Raw genomic sequence first — 20,482 nt, forward strand, 5'->3', positions numbered from 1 at the left:
AAATTTTGTTGTTTTTTTAAATGAAAAGGAATTAAATATACAAGTGGGGTCCACACTCACCTTCATCATCTCCATATAGTCTTTTCTTTGTTTCACTCCCATGATCTATATGTGAAGCTAGCCAAGTGTGCTTCGGTTGTGTGGATGTGGGGTACCTCGGCCATCAGATATCTGGTCTTGCATCGAAAGTTGACGGTGAGAAGACCACGATTGTCCAACACTGGCCTCTCCCATCATCCGTGCGCAACCTTCTCGGATTCTTTGGTTTAACAAGATATTATTACTGGTTTGTTCCACACTATGCCACCATTGGTGCACCTCTAACAGAACTTTTGAGGAAGAACGCCTTCGTTTGAACACCCATCGCCAATTAAAGGATGCTGTAACGCGTACCCCTATTCTCTAATTGCCTAACTTTGATCATCCCTTTAAAGTTCACACAGATGCTTCCACACTAGCATATGGGCCATTTTGTTGCAAAACAATCATCCCATCACTTACTTTAGTATGCTATTAACACCTCGATGACAATCATCCTCTACATATGCCTGTGAAATGTATACTATCATGGAAGTTGTACGTTGATGGCGACAATATTTCGTGGGGCGCCGGTTCACCATTTGCAATGATCATCAAAGCATTCATTCTATCCTCAATCAAACAATTCAAATGCAGGAACAACAGTGCTAGCTCACCAAGCTACTGGGCCATGAATTCGATATTTTGTATAAACTAGGGGCTTCAAATACACCCGATGCTTTGTCTCGTGTGCCATATGATACAACCTTGTGTCATGCCTTGTTAGCTACCTCCCATGCACTCCATGTTGTATGGGCTACCCTATGGCAATTCTATAAGGACAATCCAGCCTCGGCTCAATTATATGTCGATGTCTAGCTCAAGTCCACTAACTACCCTGATTATTCAATCACTGATGGTGTTTTTTTATACAAGGGTCGTGCACTCGTTTCTCAGGAGACTGCTATACATCCCTTAATTATTTTTTGAATATCATAATTCCCCACTTGGGGGTCATGTAGACATCCATCATACCTATATGTGCATTGCCAGTACTTTTCATTGGATGGACCTTCGCAAGACTGTCACAAACTTTGTTCATCATTGCACTGTTTGTCAAACGGTTAAACCTTTTAATCGAACTTCTTAAGGCTTTCTTCATCTACTGCCAGTACCTGACCAAATATGGGACTTTGTCTCCTTGGATTTTATTACTCACTTACTACAATCTTCTAGCAAAACCGTCATCCTTGCTATGGTTGATCGCTTGTCTAAACATGCAAATTTTTTACCACTTCCATCTCACTTTACCGCCCCATTAGTAGCTGAGATTTTTTACTGCGACATCGCTCCTCTTCAGGGTGTCCCAACCACACTTATCTCTGATTGTGATCTCACTTTATGAGTAACTTCTAGTAGGACCTCTTTTGACTTCAAGGGATAACTTGCTACCAGCAGTGCTTATCATCCCAAATCTGACAACGAAACGTAGATACTCAATTTTTACTTGGAAGATTACTTACATTGCTTTGTAGTAGACCATTTGCAGCAGTGGGCTCGATTCTTTCCAATGGCCGAATGGCACTATAATACGGCTTGGCATTCCGCTATCCACATGATACCATATGAAGTTATCTACGGTCGCACCCCACCATCACTAATTGATTACCTCAATGGTGCTTCATCTGTGGGCGCTATTGATGAATTCCTCACTGATCGCACTCAACTCCTACACACTCTCAAGGAAAATCTCCACAGTGTTCAAAATCGGATGCGTAACCAAACCAACTCCAAGTGTACCAACATTACTTTCCAGCTTGATGACTGGATTTTCTTAAAGTTTCAGCCATTTCATCAAACATCTATCTCTCGGTGTCAACAGCACAAACTTTTCAAACGGTTCTTCAGACCTTTCAAAATCAATGAAATGATAGGCCCGTTGCATACTGCCTTGAGCTCCCGGTAACGGCTCATCTCCACAACGTCTTCCACATTTCCCTCCTCAAGCTTGTATCGGCAACCATACTCTCATCCTCTTCCATCAAACTTTGTCAAACAACAACCATTACTCCATCCAACAACTGTCCTTCATTCTCGGCTACTTCAATCCAACAGCCACACATTTCGTCAAGATCTTATTCAATGGGATAACCAAGCCGCTGTTGATGCAACATGGGAGACCGAAACTGCCATTTGGTCAACCTTCCTTGATTTTCCTCTAGAGGATAAGGTGGAGTCTAACCCCTTGTTTGGTTGGGGGATTTTAGGAGGGGTAGCAAAGGGTGAGGAGGAGTGATGGTTGTTTGGTTGGGGGAGTAAGGAGGAGGAGGAGTTTGGAGGGGTGCTTCACCCCTCCAAACCCCTCACATCCCACCCCTCCAAATCGGGGTCTTTTGGAGGGGTGGAATTATTCAACAAATATTTTAAACTTTAAATGCATATGAAAAGACCAAAATACCCTTTATTAATTTCAGAAATTACCTTAATATCTTTTTAAAACTTAATTTCATATCTCATATTATTTTTGTTTTCTCTTATTTTTGTTAATGTGTCAATTTATTATTAATAATAATAATAATAATAATAATAATAATATTTTATATAATAATAATAATATAAAATATATATAAAAAATGAGTGATTATAGTATTAGTTAAATAATATTATTATTATTTATATAATATTATTAATATTATACAAATAATATTATTACTAATGTTAAAATTAATATTATAAAAATTGGCACAAAATAATCCTAGGTATGTATAAAAAAAATATTATGATCAATTTTATATAAAAGGGCAAATTGGTAAAATGCACATCACACCTCTTTTCACCCCTCCTAACTCCTCCTTCTAACCAAACAAAAAAGATAGATTACCCCTCCACACTCCTCCAGTGAACCAAACATAAAATTTTTTCAAACCCTCCATTCTCCTCTCCTCCTTACTCCCCCTCACTCCTCCCCTCCCCCCTCCCCCTTGAACCAAACAAAGCCTAACGGAGGGGCAATTGTGGCAAACAACAATGGCAATACTGATACGACCAGGTTGAACGGTCAAAAAAAGAATCAGTAAGAACCAATCGGGGCCTCTTAAGCACCACGAAATACACTATTTTATAATGTAATTATGTTATGAGTTAAGAGTGTTAGTGGTCTTTTGTGTGTTAGTGGGAAATGATGTTTGAGGGACATATGTCGTACTATCTTGGGGGGGGCAGCATTTTGTGCCCACAGAAGGCACTATATATGGTGACCTATGAATGAATGGAAAAGAAAATAATGTTATTCCCTCTTATCTTCTTATCCTCTCTTTCCGGTCTCTTTCTCTCTCTCTCTCACTCGCTTTTCCTCTCCTTTTCCTTTACTATTTCTCTCTCTCCTTCCACTGAATGGATGCATAGGTACTCTCACTTTCCCATTTATAATTAATCACAGCCATTAGCAAAAGAATATCTGACTTATAACCCAATAAAACTATTTTGCCAAAAATAGTTTTTAATGCTGAAATTATTGAGAATCCTACTGGAATTGACCAAAAGACAGATTTTTATTGTTTATAATATATCTTAGACGGTGATGCAACGTATATTTGGTTACTTATCTGCTTCAATTGCATGGGTTTATTGTGACTAATTATATATTGGAGTTTTGAGTCGCTGTTTTATCCTCATCCTGCATTGAAGTTCTAGTTCTGTTGCTCTGATTCCATCATAAAGTCTATCGGCCCTGAAATATATATATATATATATATCCATTTTATGCTTTATTAAATACTTTAGAATAAAACTATATGAGAATGACAACTCTTTCTTCAAACCCATTTACTAATACTACTGATCCCTTTCTTCTCCATCGTCGAGGGTCGCTCTATTTTCTATTTGCAAGTGGGTGCCATGCGATATCTACCGTTAGCAGGCCGCTATCGTTGAGTGTCTTCATCTTTATCTATTTGTACATATTGTGAAAAGTGAGAGCAAAGCTATATGGATCACACACACGTCTCTCCATCTCCAGTGAAAGTTTTTCCTCAACCCACAGGAGGACTAACTATTGGAAGCTCTCATCCTTCCTCCCCCCTTGCTATGGCAAGCGGGGACCAACCCCATCCTCCCGGTTTTCAGAATAAATCCTAGTCTCAAATTGCCTCATCTCTTACTCAAACCATTAGCAGCTCACCTCTTCATAATGAACAACTCCTGAACAAACTCAAGGCGTCCACCACCAGTTTCATCAAGCTTGATGCTGAGGCCCTCGGCCGTGGCTGAAAGAACTTTCAGTTCGCCTTGTATGGGAAACTGTTTGGAAAGCCGCCTCTGTTCGACCAAGTAAAGTCCACTCTTCTAACAAAATGGTCGGAATGGGGTAATATCCTTATTTCCGATTTACCAAATGGATTCCTCCTGATTAGATGCCCTACTGAACTGGCTATGAAGCATGTTCTTCTCGACGGACCCTGGTCGGTTAACGGAATCATTCTACAATTATCTCCCTGGAGGCCTTTCTTTGAGCCCTCTTTTGCTCAGCTTAATTTTGCTACAATTTGGGTGCAATTTCACAATCTCCCAATGGAGTGCTGGGACGGTGAGACCCTTGAAACAGTCACAGGGAATTTCAGTAATCTTATTAAAATTGACGAGTTTACGTGCACTATGGCCGAGTCGAGGTACGCCCGTGTGTGCATTGAGATCGACCTTTCTAAACCCCTCTGTCGGGTGTTCTGGATAGGAGATGAACTTCATCGTGTGTTTGTGGTGGTCATGTACGAACGAGTTGCCGACCTTTTGCTACAATTGCGGTAGGGTGGGTCATGGGAGTAAGTCCTGTGTTTCGGCCAGATAAGTCCGCTGCCAGAGATGTCCAGCTGCCCATTCGTTCCATGCGTATGCAGGTGGAGGACAATATCCAGGCTAGTGACATCACCGAACAACATATGGACATCTCGGACCCTCCAACCTCTCTGCAACCTGGAGATAGTTCGTCTCAGCCGAAACAGTCTTTGCCGGAGATGGATTATGGGCCGTGGTTACTGGTTTCTCGCCGGCATGGCAGGGCTCGAGGACGCGGTGGGGTAGCTCGTGCTGTCCACGTGCCCTCGGGACCAGCAGCCAACTCGAGAGATGTTGCCGCTGAGCCCCGAGACCCCGTCGCTCGTAATCCACGTGGCGGTCGTAGCTTCTCTGGTAGAGGGCGGTTCCTTAGTTCCCACGCCAGTTTTGATAATCCTCTCTCTCACATTCCTCAAGCCCCTCCCCCTTGTCCTGTCAATCAGACCGTTGGTTCGTCTCTCGAGATCTTCCCCACTTCTCCCGAGAATATTGCGCCTGATGTCGTCCCTTCCCCAGATATTGACCCTGGTCTCAATAATAGCTTTCCGCCTGACACGTCCAATCACCTTTCTCCCTCCCACCCTATTCGTGATGTTGGCAGGTCTGGCAATGTTACTCCTCCTTCCTCTCCCCCTCCAATCCTTCACACCTCTATCCAGTATGACTTCCCCTCGACCTCGGGTCCATTCTTCGGATCAAACCCATGTCTCTATTGTTGACAAAGTATCCGCTACTTTGGACTCTCGTTCCATGGAAGAGGGCAGCTCCGAAGATGAGGCTCTTTCGGAGGATGAAGATGTTGAGGATGATGAGATGTCTGATGACGATGGCCCGGATGATGACATGACCCTCATTCAATATCAGGAAGAGGCAAGAAGAGATGCCCTAATCAGAAAAAAAAGCTCACATGCTAATGAAGTTTCACCGAAGAAGGGGAGAGTTGAGGCGGGAAGCTCCCGCTCTTGATCTCATATCCTTTTTATTGCTTTACTGTGATTCTTTCCTGTTTGGGTGTTATGGCTCTTTATAATCTTTTCAATATTGTTATGAATACTGCCAAAATCATTTGCTGGAATTGCAGGGGTATCTCTGCGAAAGACACTTATACCCGCGTTTTTTGACTCATCAGAACGGTGAAACCTCTCCTTGTTTGCCTCGTGGAGACTAGTGCCAATTTGGATCATGTGGATCGATTTTGTAGCAAAATCCCTAGCCGATGCCACTGGGCTGCAATCTTATCTGATGGGTTTTCAGGAGGTATCATCGTCATCTGGAACCCGATCATTGGTAAGGTTACCCCTTGTCGCCTCCTCTCGTCGAGCCCTGCATCTGGTTGTGACTGCCCATAACTCTGTGAACTCTATCATTTCAGTGGTTTATAATTCTCTTCAGAGTCATGGTCAATGTCTTCTTTGGTAGGAATTATCCAAACTCAACGGTCTTGGTCTGCCTTGGTTGGTTCTGGGAGATTTCAACTCTATTCTTGCTAGAACCGAGCATAAGGGTGGTCCGTTTTCGTATTATAGTCATAAGTCGAGATTTTTTTTTAGATTTTGTTAATAATAACAACCTCTTAGACTTAAAAATCTCTGGTTCCCCTTACACTTGTTGTAACAATCAGCTGGGTGTCACCCAACGATGGGCGAGGCTTGATCGCTGTTTGGTTAATCTTACGTGGAACGATCTTTTTAAGTCTTATAATCTTCATCATCTCCCTCGCTCTTTTTCTGATCACTCCCCCCTTGTTCTTAAGATTAGTCTTCATCGTGATTTTCGCAAAAAAATTTTAGGTTTGAAAATTTTTGGCTTGAGTATTTGGGTTGCCACAGTGCAGTGAGAGAGGCCTGGTGCTTTTTCTCCTCATGGTAACCCTATGCACGCTTTTTCTCATCTTTTGTCTCATACTCGTGCTAATCTTTTGTCGTGGAGTGTTTCTTGTTGTAACGACTTAGATTCTTCCATTGGTTGCATTGAAGATTTTATTAATAATTTGGAGAACATTGATCTTGATGACAGTTCTTACAACCTTTTGATGGATCAGTATAATAAATTATCCGCTTTGCAGCGTCAAAGTAACACTAAATGGGCTCAACGGTCTCGCCTTCGTTGGGTCAAGGATGGTGATAGAAATTCTCACTTTCATCATGCTATTTTTCGTTTACGTGCTCATTCTAATTTTATTACTCATATTGTTGATAAGAGTGGCATTACCCATTGTGATACGGTTGGTATCGATCTCGCCTTCTTCAATTATTACCAACAGCTTTGGGGTGCTCCTTCAAGCATCAATTTGAATATTGGTGAGGCCCTACCCCCTGATCTCCCACATATTTCTAAATTGGATAATGACATGCTTATTCAAGAGGTCACTATTGAGGAGGTTACTCCACCCTGTTGGACCTCCCTAAAGGTAAGTCCCCTGGACCCGACGGCTTTAATGTGGAATTTTACCTTAATTTTTGGCATATTATTGGTGATCGCCTCTTTGCTGCTATTCAATTCTTCTTTCATAACTCGGTTTTACCTGCTTCTTGGGGAAAAACTTACATCACTCTTATCCCTAAAAAAGAGAATCCTAGACTTGTCTCGGATTTCAGACCGATCTCTCTTTGCAATGTCTGTTTTAGATTATATCAAAAATTCTTGCCAACCATTTGAAAAAAGTGTTACCTAAAATTATTGGTGTCGAGCAAGTTGGTTTTGTGAATGGCCGTTGTTCGTTTGATAATATTATTTCGGTGCAAGAGATTGCTCACTCGATTGAAAACGATACCTCTAGCCCCCCTAGGATGATGATTAAATTTGATATCGAAAAAGCATACGATACCCTTAACTGGAGTGCAATTCTTGGTATTCTCTCTAAAATGAATTTTCATTCAATCTGGATCTCGTGGATTTCCAAATGTCTTCATTCCAGCTCTTTTTCCCTTCTAGTTAACAGTACTCCTTCCCCTTGGTTCTCCTCCTCACGGGGAGTCCGTCAAGGAGACCCTATTTCTTCGTACCTATTTATTTTAGTTTCTCAAACCCTTACCAACATGCTCAATTTCAGTTTGCATAATAACCTCATCCCCGGATTTAACCCAAGATTGCAATACAATTTTAATCATCTGATGTATGCAGATAACTTGATTCTAATATCTCAAGCCTCCCTTCGGGTTGCTAGAAACATCAATCTTTGCATGTCAATTTATTCTAACTTTGACTGGCCAGAAACCCAACTTTGCTAAATCTCAAGTGTTTTTCCCTTCCTGGCTGAATAAACATGTGATCAAAAGCATCTGTTCTATTTTAAAGCTAGGCCAAGCTTCATTTCCCTTCCATTACCTTGGTGTCCTCATTTCTCCCAAGAGGATTGATGCTCAATCTTTTAGGCCTATGATTGACAAGATTAAAAGATTAACCTCTAGATGGTCCTGCTATCATCTTTCCCCAGCTGCTAAAGAGATCTTAATCAATTCCACACTTCTTTCCACACCTGTTTATAATCTTTCAGTTTATCCTATTCCGGATTCCATTCTTTCTGAGATCTCCAGAATCGTTCGAAAATTCTTTTGGTGTAAGAATGGCAATGGAACGGGCATCCACAATGTGAGTTGGAATACAATTACTACAGGTAAGTCTGAAGGGGGCTTAGGCATTCGTAACTTATCTCTTGTTAAGCATTCATTAATGGCCAAACACATTTTCAAATTGCTCAACAGTGAGAATCCTCTCTGTGTTGATATTCTTAAAAATATAAATATGGGAAAATAAATTTTTGGCATGATCATCCGCCTACTAAATGCTCTTGGTTTTTTCGGGGATTGTGTCACTCTCTATTTTCATTAAAAACCATTGCAAACTGCATACTGTTAACCCGGATTTGGTTTCCTTTCTTTGGGACCCTTGGTGTTTCGATATTCCCGTTGCTCTTAAACCGACATTTATTAACATGGACATTGATGTTAATCACATTTCTCTTAATGATCTGGTTATTGATAGTCACTGGGACAATCTTAGTCTCAATTTCATCTTTGGTAATATGCTTGATAATGAAAACATTACTTTTGCCAAAGTTGATTATGAATCTGAGAACCTGTGGGTTTGGCAACCTAAGCCTACTAGTTATAATTTGTCCTCAGCTGTGTACCATGTGCTAAACAAAGATCAATCTACTTCTGCTTCTTGGATGGGTTGGTCTATGGTTTGGCATATCCCTGTTGCCCCTCGTATAAAACATTTTATTTGGTTGTGTCTTCATAACCGTCTCTCTACCACCGCTTTCCTTCATCGCCTGAATCTTGGGCCAGATAATTACTGCATTTTCTGTGGCCTGTGGAGGGAAACGGTTGATCACCTTTTTAGTTATTGTTCCAGTACCCAACGGGTTTGGCAATATATTAATCACAGAGAGCATCTGAATATTAACCTGTCGAATGGCTTCTCTTCTGGAGAGTGGGTTTTTGATTTTCAGTATTCCAGATATTCCCTTGCAATCATTGCTGCAGGAGCCTGGTTCATTTGGACTAGCAGATGTAACGCTATATTTAACAATTCTAGTCCTAACTATTCTGCTATTGCTAGCAAGGCCATTGCCCATGCCAGAGAATACTCCAACAGCTTCAGTGATCCAATCGGCAAAAGGATTATTCTGAGCAACTTTTCCAAAGCTGACGGCCAATTCATATTCACTCATGCAACGTCCAATGACAGTATGCAGGTAAGGTCTATCGGTTTCTTTATTGTCGATGCTTATTATCGCATATCTCTTGCAGGATGTATTTCCCAGCCCATGGACAACAATTTGTCTGGCATTCTCCTGGCATTGGAAGTTGCTCTTCAATCGGCTTTGGATTCTCAGATGCAAGTGCAACACATCTTTACTGACCATGCCAATACCTTGGACCTTATCGAGAACCCCAATCAGTATCTTCTTTGGCGCTTTCAAGCTCAGATCTTTAACATTAACTTCCTACTGGACATGTTTACTCGCCCCAAAATTCATCAGATACCTCGTCATTGGATGAAGCCTGCCGCTATCCTTGCTTATTTGGGATTTCGGCACCGATCTCTCAATCTTTTTCTCTATGGAAGGGACTTGCCTTACTGGGTCATGAAGTATTTTCATCTGAATGACTTTAATTTCTAACTGTTGCTTCAGTTTCTTTTTAGTTTTGCTTGTTTAGTTGGTCTGTTTCTGTAATTTCAGTTTTAATTCAATAAAATTAGCTTCTCTAGTTGAGAAGTTCTTCCAAAAATATATATATATATATATATATATATATATATGGATCACACACACAAACTTGAACAATCACTTGCAACTCAAAATGAGCACACAACCAAAAAATATCTCATTACATTCAATACCAGCTTCAAGCAATTCTTAAAACAAACAAGCTAGCATAGACGCCATTCCGTTCAGATACACACATAGCATCAATTACACAGTAAAAGTCATAAAACAACAACCACAACTAATACACAGATAAACAACAAAATAGTAGTTAACTAGCTACACTTGATCAGACAACATGCACTACAACCATCCATGTTTAACAGGCTTCTCCACTCAGCAGCTGATCCTCTGAGCAATTCCCTAAACACATATGAGTGTCTCATTTTTTAGCTTATGTATCATTTTATAATATAATTATATTATTATTGGTTTGGGTCAGCAACCAGATCAGGAACATGAAAATTCATGGGGTTTAAAAAACCCAACCCGAATCTAAACTGATTAGTGATCAGTCACATTAACCAAAATTTAGAGGGTCCGTTTGGATCATAGAATAGAAATGTTAATGGTAATGGTAATGATAATGAAAAAGGTGTTTGGTTAGAAAAAATAAATATTGGGAATGAAAAAATGGGAGATAAAATATTATATGTAAATTACTTTAAAGCCCTTGATATAAGTAATGCTATGTTAATATATAAAGTAATTACATATAAATAAATATCTAGTTTTTATAATTATTATAATTAAATATTTAAAATCAAAAAATTTCTGCTTACCATTAACTAATTAAATAATTTACTTTAATTATCCTCTTCAATTTATGTGGAAGATAGTAAATTTATTTTAATTATTTAAATTAATGATTTTATTTGGATGATAGTAAATTTTGTTCTAATTATTTAACTTTATGGCTTGGTTCAGGTATTTGATTTTTCATATTTGGGTTTACCGTTTACCCACCCTGCGTTTGAGCATCCGTCTATGCTAGCCGTCCTAGATGGGGAATAATTCTGAGTGGGAAGGGAGTTGTTAATAGCAGGGGCCCTCCAAAGCCACTTGCAAATACCAAGAAGTTCTTTCCTCTGGAGACGCTCCTTCAAGGATGGTTCACTATGGCATTTGATCTCCAAGTTTCCCACTGATTGATCTTCTGGTTTTCGGCAAAGACCTTTCAAATCACAGCAATTTGAGCACTAGTCTATGATTCTCTAGCTAGGTTCTCTTCTTTGAACATTCATAGTATCTTGAACTAAATAAAGGTTGATTAAATTATATTCTTTTTTTAAATTATATTAGTTTACTCCACCAAACATAAGTCTTTTCCCTTTTTTTAATTTATATATATATATATATATTAACTTCATCTAATGCTATACAAGATCTTCTCTAACAGTGGATTCCGTGAATTACTTTTCAGGACTGAGATCAAATGTACGCGATGATCATATATATAAGCTTTTAAGTCAAAATCTGTTATATGGTAAGAAATATTGTCTACATATCATTGTGTTCCTTTTATTTATTTATTTATTTATTTTTATGGGAAATATTTACCATCATTTTTTTACACTACACATGTTGTATAATTTCAGATTTGAAACTATCTCTCTAGTGGTTTTATTTGGATGATCAGATGATTTCATAAATAGTATTTGTGATTGAGTTGCAGAACTTAATTAACAGGTTTGCTTGTTGTATTATCACTTCATGTTTTTGAGCTTCCGTAGCTTCTCTGCATTACTTGTAACATGTTTCTTTAACAATTGAAAAACTTACAACTAAAAAAGGACAAAAGATTGGAATAGAAGGTCTTAAAAGATTTGCCCTTTCAAGAACATGTGAAGTCTCAATTTGAAAGGCTGTCTTTAATGAATTTATATTCATATACATATAGCAGAAATTTAAACAGATGGATATGAAGTTCACCTCACAAGCACCATACCTCAGCAATTTTTAGTTGTGTAAGATTTATATGTTGGAACGAACTTATATGTTCGTTCATGTTTGGTTCTAGCTATATTTCTTATTTGGTAGCTAGATTTTGGTAATGATGTTTCTTTGTACATTTTTTTCTTTCTCATTTTGCCTGTTGGCCATTTTTTCTGATGGAAGTTTGATTGTTGCCCAGCTAATTAAAGCTGTACAAGCTCGTTAATATATATAGAATGGAGATTGTCAGAGAGCTGTTATCATGTGCTTGCCAGTCTGCATGGCAAAAAATTTGCCAACAATTGAAATATATCAGAGAAGATGAAGTAAATGATCAAAATATGCGGAGAGAGTTAGACTTGTTGAGGAGCCAAGAAAAAGACATTAGTGCCAAACTGAATGAGGGCAATGTGCGGCATGGAAAGAGACCAAGAAAGGAGGTAACAAATTGGTTGAAGAACTTGGAGGAGATAGAAAGTGATGTGAACAGCTTAGGCTTTGCTGATGCACAATTTTGGTTAAATTACTACTCCCGTTTGAAGAGAAGCAAGAAGACAGAACAGATACTGCACAGAGCTAAAGATCTTCAGGTGAAAGGAAATTTATTTGCTCAAAGTGAAGATATATTTATGGGCTCACTACATGAACATATGTCCAGTTGGTCTGCAGCCCCCTTACATGGCAGTTCAACTGAAAGGAAAAAAGAAGAGATCTTGCAATGCATCATGGATCCTGAGGTTAGTAAAATTGGCGTGTATGGTATGGGCGGCGTCGGCAAGACAACAATTGTGACACAGATTTACAATGAGTAAAATGAAAAGAAAGTTTTTGAAATCATCATCTGGGTGACTGTTTCCAGTTCTTTCAATGAGAAGGAGCTACAAAATAAAATTGCAGAAAGGTTACATTGTCAACTCTCTTCATCTGCAGATTTTACGAGCAGAGCAGAGGTATTACATGAAGCTTTTATGAGGAGGAGGAACTTTGTCATCATCTTAGATGATATTTGGAAAAGAGTATCTTTACAAAATGTGGGTATTCCTGAGCCTAATAGAAGTAATGGGTCCAAAGTTGTGTGGACCACTCGTTTCATGGATGTCTGTAATAGCATGGAGAGCGAAAGAGAAATTAAAGTAGAGGGTCTTACTGATGAAGAGGCTTGGGGTTTGTTCAAGGATAAAGTTGGCGGTGAAGAAATTATTTCTCATGAAATTGAGTCAATTGCAAGGCAGGTAGCAGAGCAATGTGGAGGGCTACCACTTGCCCTTATCACTGTTGGATGTGCTTTGAGGAAAGCAAATGAACCACCAGTCTGGAGGAATGCATTGCAGCAACTCAAGACATCAAGAGTAGATCAGATACGTGGTATGGGTGAAGAAGTATTTCAGAGTCTTAAATTCAGCTACAGCTGGTTGAGCAGTGACACGATTCGTGCATGTTTCTTGTATTGTGCTCTATATCCAGAGGACTATAGAATATTAGTTGATGAGCTGATTGAGCACTGGATGGCTGAAGGATTGATCAATGAAAAGGGGAATATACAGACTGATAAAGACAAAGGGCATGCTTATCTCAAGGAACTCAAAGATGCATGCATGATAGAGAGTGTTGAAGATGATAATAAACTTGTGAGGATGCATGACTTGATCAGGGATCTAGCGATTAAAATCACAAGGGAAAATCCGGAACAGCCTCTCTTCTTGGCAAAGGCTGGGTTAGGCTTGACAGAATCACCTGAAGAGGAAGAATGGATTGAAAGTCTACAGAGAGTCTCATTGATGAAAAATGATATCAAAGCATTTGGAGGCCAGCCAAATTGTCCCCAACTATCTACTTTGCTGTTACATCATAATTTTGGCTCTGAGGTTACTTTCTCCGACACATTCTTCAAGCATATGCATAACCTTAGAGTCCTTAACCTCTCTGATACTAGAATAAAATCACTTCCTGATTCTATTTCTGACTTGGTGCACCTTCAAGCACTAATCTTGACAAGTTGCGATCAGCTCAAGCGTTTGCCTTCAGTAGCTAAGCTCCAGAAACTAAGACAGTTAGAACTTGGAGGGCTAGAATCCCTGAAAGAACTACCCCATGGGCTTGAAAACTTAGTAAAACTTAGACATCTAGATATTTCCGAAGGAGGATGGGGAGGTTTTCCATCTGGAGCACTTTCAAAAATGTCTTGTCTTGAAATTCTTTACATGCACAACGGCCAATGGACAAGAGAGGGATGGGTAAGTGGCAGATGGAGATTCTCATATCGAAGTAATGGAGATGCCGAAGATACTTCAACAGTTGGGGAATTCATAAGCTTAAAAAATTTGACCAGATTTTCAGCTGATTTCACTGATGTCTTGACCTTCAATAACTACATCAACGGGGTTGATGAATTTGAAATCTTGAAAAATTTTGATTATTTTCTATTTACAGTAAGTCAAAAATATGATGGACATAATATCGAAAGTGAGAGCATGGAGAAAGTTATGCTACCATGTACTGCAAACTATTTGGGAATCGATGGCTACAATTTCATCCAATTGTTAGATATTTTTGGGTCTGATGGTTTAAGACAATTAATAGATTGTAGAATCCAAAGGTGTAATGAAATGGAGTGGATTGGAAGGGATGGAGAAATTGTTCTTCCTAGCATAAAAAGGCTTATTTTCGCAGATCTTCACAGTTTTAAGGGCTTATGCAAAGGAAAAACCCATGAGGATACCTTCAAGAACTTGACACACCTATTTATTGCTTATTGTCATAAGTTAAAATATTTGATGCCAATTGATTTGCTGGTGAACAACCTTCAAAATCTTGAAGAAATTTCAATAGTAGAGTGCGATGAGATGGAGGATATAATTTCTGGTAAAGCTAGTGCAGATATGACTATCCTTCCTAAGTTAAACAAATTAAGTTTGTGGTACTTGCCAAGGTTGACAAGCGTTTGCCAAGGGAAATTGGTTTGTAATTCACTTTGTGATATTGTCCTAATACATTGTACCGAATTGAAGAAGCTCCCTTTCTTGATAAACAACAAGTCATCTATTTCTGCAATGATATCAGGGAGCAAAGAATGGTGGGAGATCTTGACATGGGAAGATCCATATTTGAAAGAACGTCTTCAACCTTTCTTTAAGAGTTATGAGATGGCCTATTATGGCATAAGACACAGGTAATCATCTTATGGTTGTGTTTGATTGCTGAGGAAAAATGTATTGATTGGATTTTTTTTTTTTTTTCTTTTTGGGTTAAAAAATTGATTTGGAATAAAAGCTTTTTGATGAGCTTAGCACACTTTTATTCAATGAATATTAATTACTATTTAATGTTTTAATATTAGAAATTTATTTTTATAATTAATAAACATATATTTATTGATATTTTTAAAATTAATAAATATATTTATTGAAATAATAGGTTCATAAGATAATTTTGGGATGTTTGGTGGGAGATCGTGAGTAACTCACCAACAAATCGTTAGATGTGTAAACTTTTAAACTAATTTATTAGGTTTTTTTTTTTTTAATTTTTGAAATTGTCAATTTGTCTCTTCTTTTCTATGTGGTCCTCAAATATGCATGAGACTCATTTTTCAGTGATTCTTCTTAGTGTTATTAAATAGAAGCATGTTTGTAATTTACATTTTGTAAGATTTTGAAAGAAAAAAATACATTCTAACTTAACTTCTATCAACAGGCATACAATTCTAGATGAATCGATAGAACAAATGTTCAAGGTGAGTCCTCAATCTTTTTGTTGTTTATCCAGATTATATTTATTTGTTTGAGTAGATTTGGAGCTTTAATTCGGTACACATTTTTCAAAAAAAAAAATCAATATTTAATTTGAATCAAATATCAAGAAAAAGAATAATGAGGGGAAAAAATTTAATTAGAAAACAATGAATATTAATTTGAAATTCTTTTAAAGATATAATATCGTATATTCTGAAATCTAATTTTTCTAAGAATATACAAATGTTTGAAATCATGAGATTAAAAATATGATGCCCTTAAATGAAAAGAGAAAGAAAGGAACAAAAATCACCTTATATATTTTGAATTCTTGATATCACAGGAGAAATGTGAAATGTTGTATTTTATGAAAATATACAAAGCAGTGAATTAATTTATAAAAATCAGGAAATTTGTGAATATCACAAATCTTCCCAGCTGTGGTGTCCAGCATGATTTTGGAAGTGCATTACTCCTAGTGATGTCCTTTTAGTTTATTTGGATCGGACTTGTACTTCTTTTGCTTTCAGTTTCTGTTCTTTACTTTACAATTGTACTTTTTATTTGAATAAAGTTGTGATTTATTCATTTTTATGTATAAAAAAATTAAAGTTTTAATAAACAATTTAAAACTTTGTTGAAAAATAGAAATTTGGAGAATATTTAAAGGAATGGACTCTTTTTCCCCCAAGTGTTAGAAATTGTTAGAATATGATAAAAATTTCTGATTGTTAGAATTTGATAAGAATAGAAATTTTCATTAATGATGTTTGTAGCTTTTGTATAATGTCTTAAAAAATAAAATATTATTTGAACAAAATCTCTATTTTTCGCATTGAATGTTTTTATGGACAATACAAATTATTTTAAGATATTTGATTTATGTATATAATTTGTTATTATATTTGCTAATAATAATTAAAACTTACATGTTTTTAAGAGGCAGCAGAAGAAATGATATCAAAACCCAATTATCTGAATTAAAATGAGAAAAAGCATGTGATGTGAATTGACATTGTCCATATCTTACCACTACTAATGAGGGCATATGTTGGTTTATTAACCTTCTACAAATGGAGTGAACTTCGGAATATATCTAATTAATATGGCTGTATGTTGATATATTAGATGCCTAACCATTGGAATTCGCCGTTGAGTTAATTGACAAAATTGAGATTAATTATTAATGTCTAACTAATTGATTATAATTTTATAGATTTATACCATGTTTGTCAAATATATTTACGTTTGTAGAGCTGTATATTGTTTTAACTAAAGCATAATGAATGAACGTGTGATAAATAAAATATTTCTAAATTGCCATTAAAACAATTCCTTAACTGAATTTGTTAAAATAATTTAAATAACTTGATACTACAATAGATGTAATTTGTTATTTTACTTATCTAGATGTAGCTCACCCTTTTCTATTTTTAATCTCAGATTGCAAAGCTTAATTTTCAAGATGAGAAAGATTGGTTTTCAAGATGGATACCTATGCAATGGTGGCAACCATATTTGATGCCTTCATTTTAATTCATATTATTAATTGTATTGGGTTGGATCTTGTTCTATTTGGATGTCATCTAATGAATGTTACAGTGTTTGTGACTTATTACTGAATGTTTATATAGAAAATATTATGGTCTTGCAAAGTAACTTTCTTTAATAGAGTTTTTGAAGTGAATCTAGATCACCAATTCAGCCCTCATAAACATGTAAAGTTTAGTATTTGTTGAAAGTCTTGTTTTATTCTGAATCTTAATGTTATTTTTAGTAAATTCATTGTTGCTAGTTTAGGATTATTATATTAAAATTTGAACTTCTTTAGGTGCAAATGAAGTTTGGATGGTTTTCTTAAATTCATAATTGACCACTAGGTTGTTATGTTATGTTGTTTAATCAATGCTCATATCTAAATTGTGTTATAATCTTTGATTATTAATTCTTGTGTTTTGAAAAACAAATAATCCTATTGACTTTGACTTTTACTATTTTTTGTATGTCCTTTCCATATACACAGCGAGTGCATGAGTCGTAAGAAGTAGTGTTGTGTACCTAAAGGTCAGGTAGTCAAATCCAAAGTGATCGATGTCACTAAACTTAATTGGAAAGACAAAAAAAGAAAAATGAGATGGAGAATTAAGAGTAGAATCCAAGAGATAAGCTGGTACCTCAGTCACAATGCCCTTAAGATAGCTATGCATTCAATTTCCTCTATTAGCTTTTGATTGAGTACTTTTGGACCATGGAGATTCCTAATGTAGTTCGACACTTTTGATCCAAGTGATCAAACACTAATCCCACACGATAATATAATTATGATTGCCCTTTGATTCCCATAAAGTGCTTTGTAAATCCCACTATTAGGTGTAACCCTAATCTGGAGAGTTTGAAACCATACACCCTGTCTTTGGACATACATTCAATCTCTACCTCCTATGTGTGACCTAACAAAATTGATTTCTCAATCTTAATCATATTTATCTAAAATGCAATTGGGATTTTCGCACTAGAAATTACAAGCATGAAGCAACATAGGAGATTTATAAGAAAACTCAAAGCCAATACAATATAAGAAAATCAAATACAAATTATCGTGAGGTTCATGGTCTAAGGTACCAATGAAGGTTTAACCTCTCATTTATAGAAGAATCTATAAACAAATCCAAAATGAAAGGAAAGGTTGAAAGCAAATTAAAATTCCTTCCAACTTTTGCAAGATGGATGACGATGAAATCCCCACGAATTAGAGTTGACATTGTCATCCGATTTGGTACCCAATAGCCTGTTGAAGAAGTTTCAACTCATCCCTGATTGGCTATGTTTAACCTGTCAAGGTTCTCATGTCCTTAACGTTGACCCATCGGTTCACCATGTGATGACCTTGGCTTCACGATGAATATTCAATCAGAGCTCTGCATTCCCCCTGGAAATGGACCAATAAATCAGCCGATCTTCTACGCCACCTCAACAGGCTGGTTGTGAAGATCGCATACTGCAGTAGAATGTCACCATCCAAATAATGCTAGTACAAGCATACCTCATCGTAAAGTCCATAGCCAGGACAACATTCAAATAATAAGAATTAATGACATCTCCACATATAGAAATGCTAGAAGCATATGCATAAAAAAAGCTACATAAAACAATTCAACTCACAATACAAATATAATCCTAAATACTTTCATTCAAACATAAATATTTTCAAATATGATTCAATAATGAAGAAATTCATTCCAAATTGATCAAACCATAGATTCAATGTGTTAAACCCATGGAAAACTTTCAACTCGAGCAATATAAATATATATGTAACATTCTAATAGAATTATGCGTCTTAAGCCCACTCATAATTGAGGTGATTAAATTCCCGGATGCGCTAATCCTTCACCAACTTCTTGCCTTGGGACAAGCCTCCAACACCTAACCAACCAAGCATACACACACACACACACACAAAAAAGAAGCAAGGATAAACAAAGAAACCCAAGAGTGAACCCTAAATCGATCATAGGATTGGCTCAGAACTAGTTTCAAAGGTTTCAAATGAACTCCCAAGGCTTTGAGCTTCCCTCCAAACCAAAGAATTCAGAGAAATACCTAAGTTCCATTGGTGCTATAGTAACACTGATTTTCAAAGAAGAAGAGGATTCATAGATTCAACAAGATCGAAAATAAAACAAGGAAATACATACTCTCCATCCACTCGTAACACTTAACATGCAAGAATAGACACCAAGAATCAAGTTCTAATGTGCATACAACCAAACCTAGGTCTAGAAATCCAAATATATACCAAAGAATGGAGAACAAGGAGGAGGAATACATTGCTACTCCGGCAAATGAAATAGAAGAGATGAAGAATGAGCCTTCTGAGAGAAGATAAAAGTTTTGGTTCTTTTTCCAAGGAAGATGAAGGAGACTATGATAAGATGAAGGGGTAAAGGAAATGGGAAAGGAGAAAACGGTTGGGGGCTGAAGAAAAGACCAAAAATACCCATGTTTTGAGGCCATGAAAAGCGTTACGTGGCGTGTACACATCTACATGAACATGTATCTCAACTGCACGGCTGTGTATCACGTCATGTAATTGCTATAGTACTACTATTACAGTGCCACCAATTTGTTTTCCAAAGAGTCACACGAGCAGGTTCATGGCCTTGTACACGCCCTTGTAATTCTCAAGTTATGCTATCTAAAAAAAACATAGAAATGACAGTTTTACTATCGTATAACTCCCTAGACTAAACAAAACACTACAAAACACACCCAACATGAAAGGCAAAATGAAAGAAAAGTCTTTAGCATTACATTGCAACTGTTTATCTATAGGCTTATAACTCTATATCTAATATTACCTATTTCAATTGGAATTAAGGAAAATGTTTCTCTACTAGGAAGATTGTGAAGACTCAACTACAAAAAAGAATTTGTGATTAATTTTTGGGTAAATAATTTAAATGGGTCCCCCACTTTTTTATGTGTTTCCATTTCAGTCATCTAGCTTTTAAAGGTTACGATTTGGTTCCATACCTTAAGTTTTTTATTACAATTTGGTTATCCGAGTATACACCATTAACAATCATCACATGAGACATACTATGTGGTATATTTTTCTCAGAGTCGGCATTTGAGTTGGCATATGCCACTTGTTATTTCCGTTAAAGGCGAATGTTCAAGTAACCAAATTATAACAAAACTTAAAAGTAGAAGACCAAATTGTAACTTTCTAAAATTGAGTTACCAA

At 36.9% G+C, this 20,482-nt stretch overlaps 3 protein-coding genes across 3 annotated transcripts; all 3 read left to right on the top strand.

Annotated features, from left to right (window-relative positions):
• The first annotated feature begins 8,782 nt into the window (after positions 1 to 8,782).
• On the top strand, positions 8,783 to 9,979 carry LOC120273129. The gene has a single exon (XM_039279777.1). It carries the CDS (start codon positions 8,783 to 8,785, stop codon positions 9,977 to 9,979), a length of 1,197 nt encoding a protein of 398 aa, XP_039135711.1.
• A 1,514-nt stretch (positions 9,980 to 11,493) lies between these two features.
• Positions 11,494 to 12,831, top strand: LOC120271081 (disease resistance protein RFL1-like). The gene is made up of 2 exons (XM_039278093.1): positions 11,494 to 11,552; positions 12,201 to 12,831. The coding sequence occupies exon 2, from the start codon at positions 12,238 to 12,240 to the stop codon at positions 12,811 to 12,813; it is 576 nt and encodes a 191-aa protein (XP_039134027.1). The 5' UTR covers positions 11,494 to 11,552; positions 12,201 to 12,237; the 3' UTR covers positions 12,814 to 12,831.
• On the top strand, positions 12,821 to 17,347 carry LOC120271065 (disease resistance protein At4g27190-like). The gene is made up of 3 exons (XM_039278092.1): positions 12,821 to 15,170; positions 15,695 to 15,734; positions 17,176 to 17,347. Exons 1-3 carry the CDS (start codon positions 12,970 to 12,972, stop codon positions 17,266 to 17,268), a joined length of 2,334 nt encoding a protein of 777 aa, XP_039134026.1. The 5' UTR covers positions 12,821 to 12,969; the 3' UTR covers positions 17,269 to 17,347.
• Positions 17,348 to 20,482: the final 3,135 nt, after the last annotated feature.

The sequence above is a fragment of the Dioscorea cayenensis genome, chromosome 2 (genome assembly GCF_009730915.1).
Source record: "Dioscorea cayenensis subsp. rotundata cultivar TDr96_F1 chromosome 2, TDr96_F1_v2_PseudoChromosome.rev07_lg8_w22 25.fasta, whole genome shotgun sequence".
Taxonomy (NCBI): domain Eukaryota; kingdom Viridiplantae; phylum Streptophyta; class Magnoliopsida; order Dioscoreales; family Dioscoreaceae; genus Dioscorea; species Dioscorea cayenensis.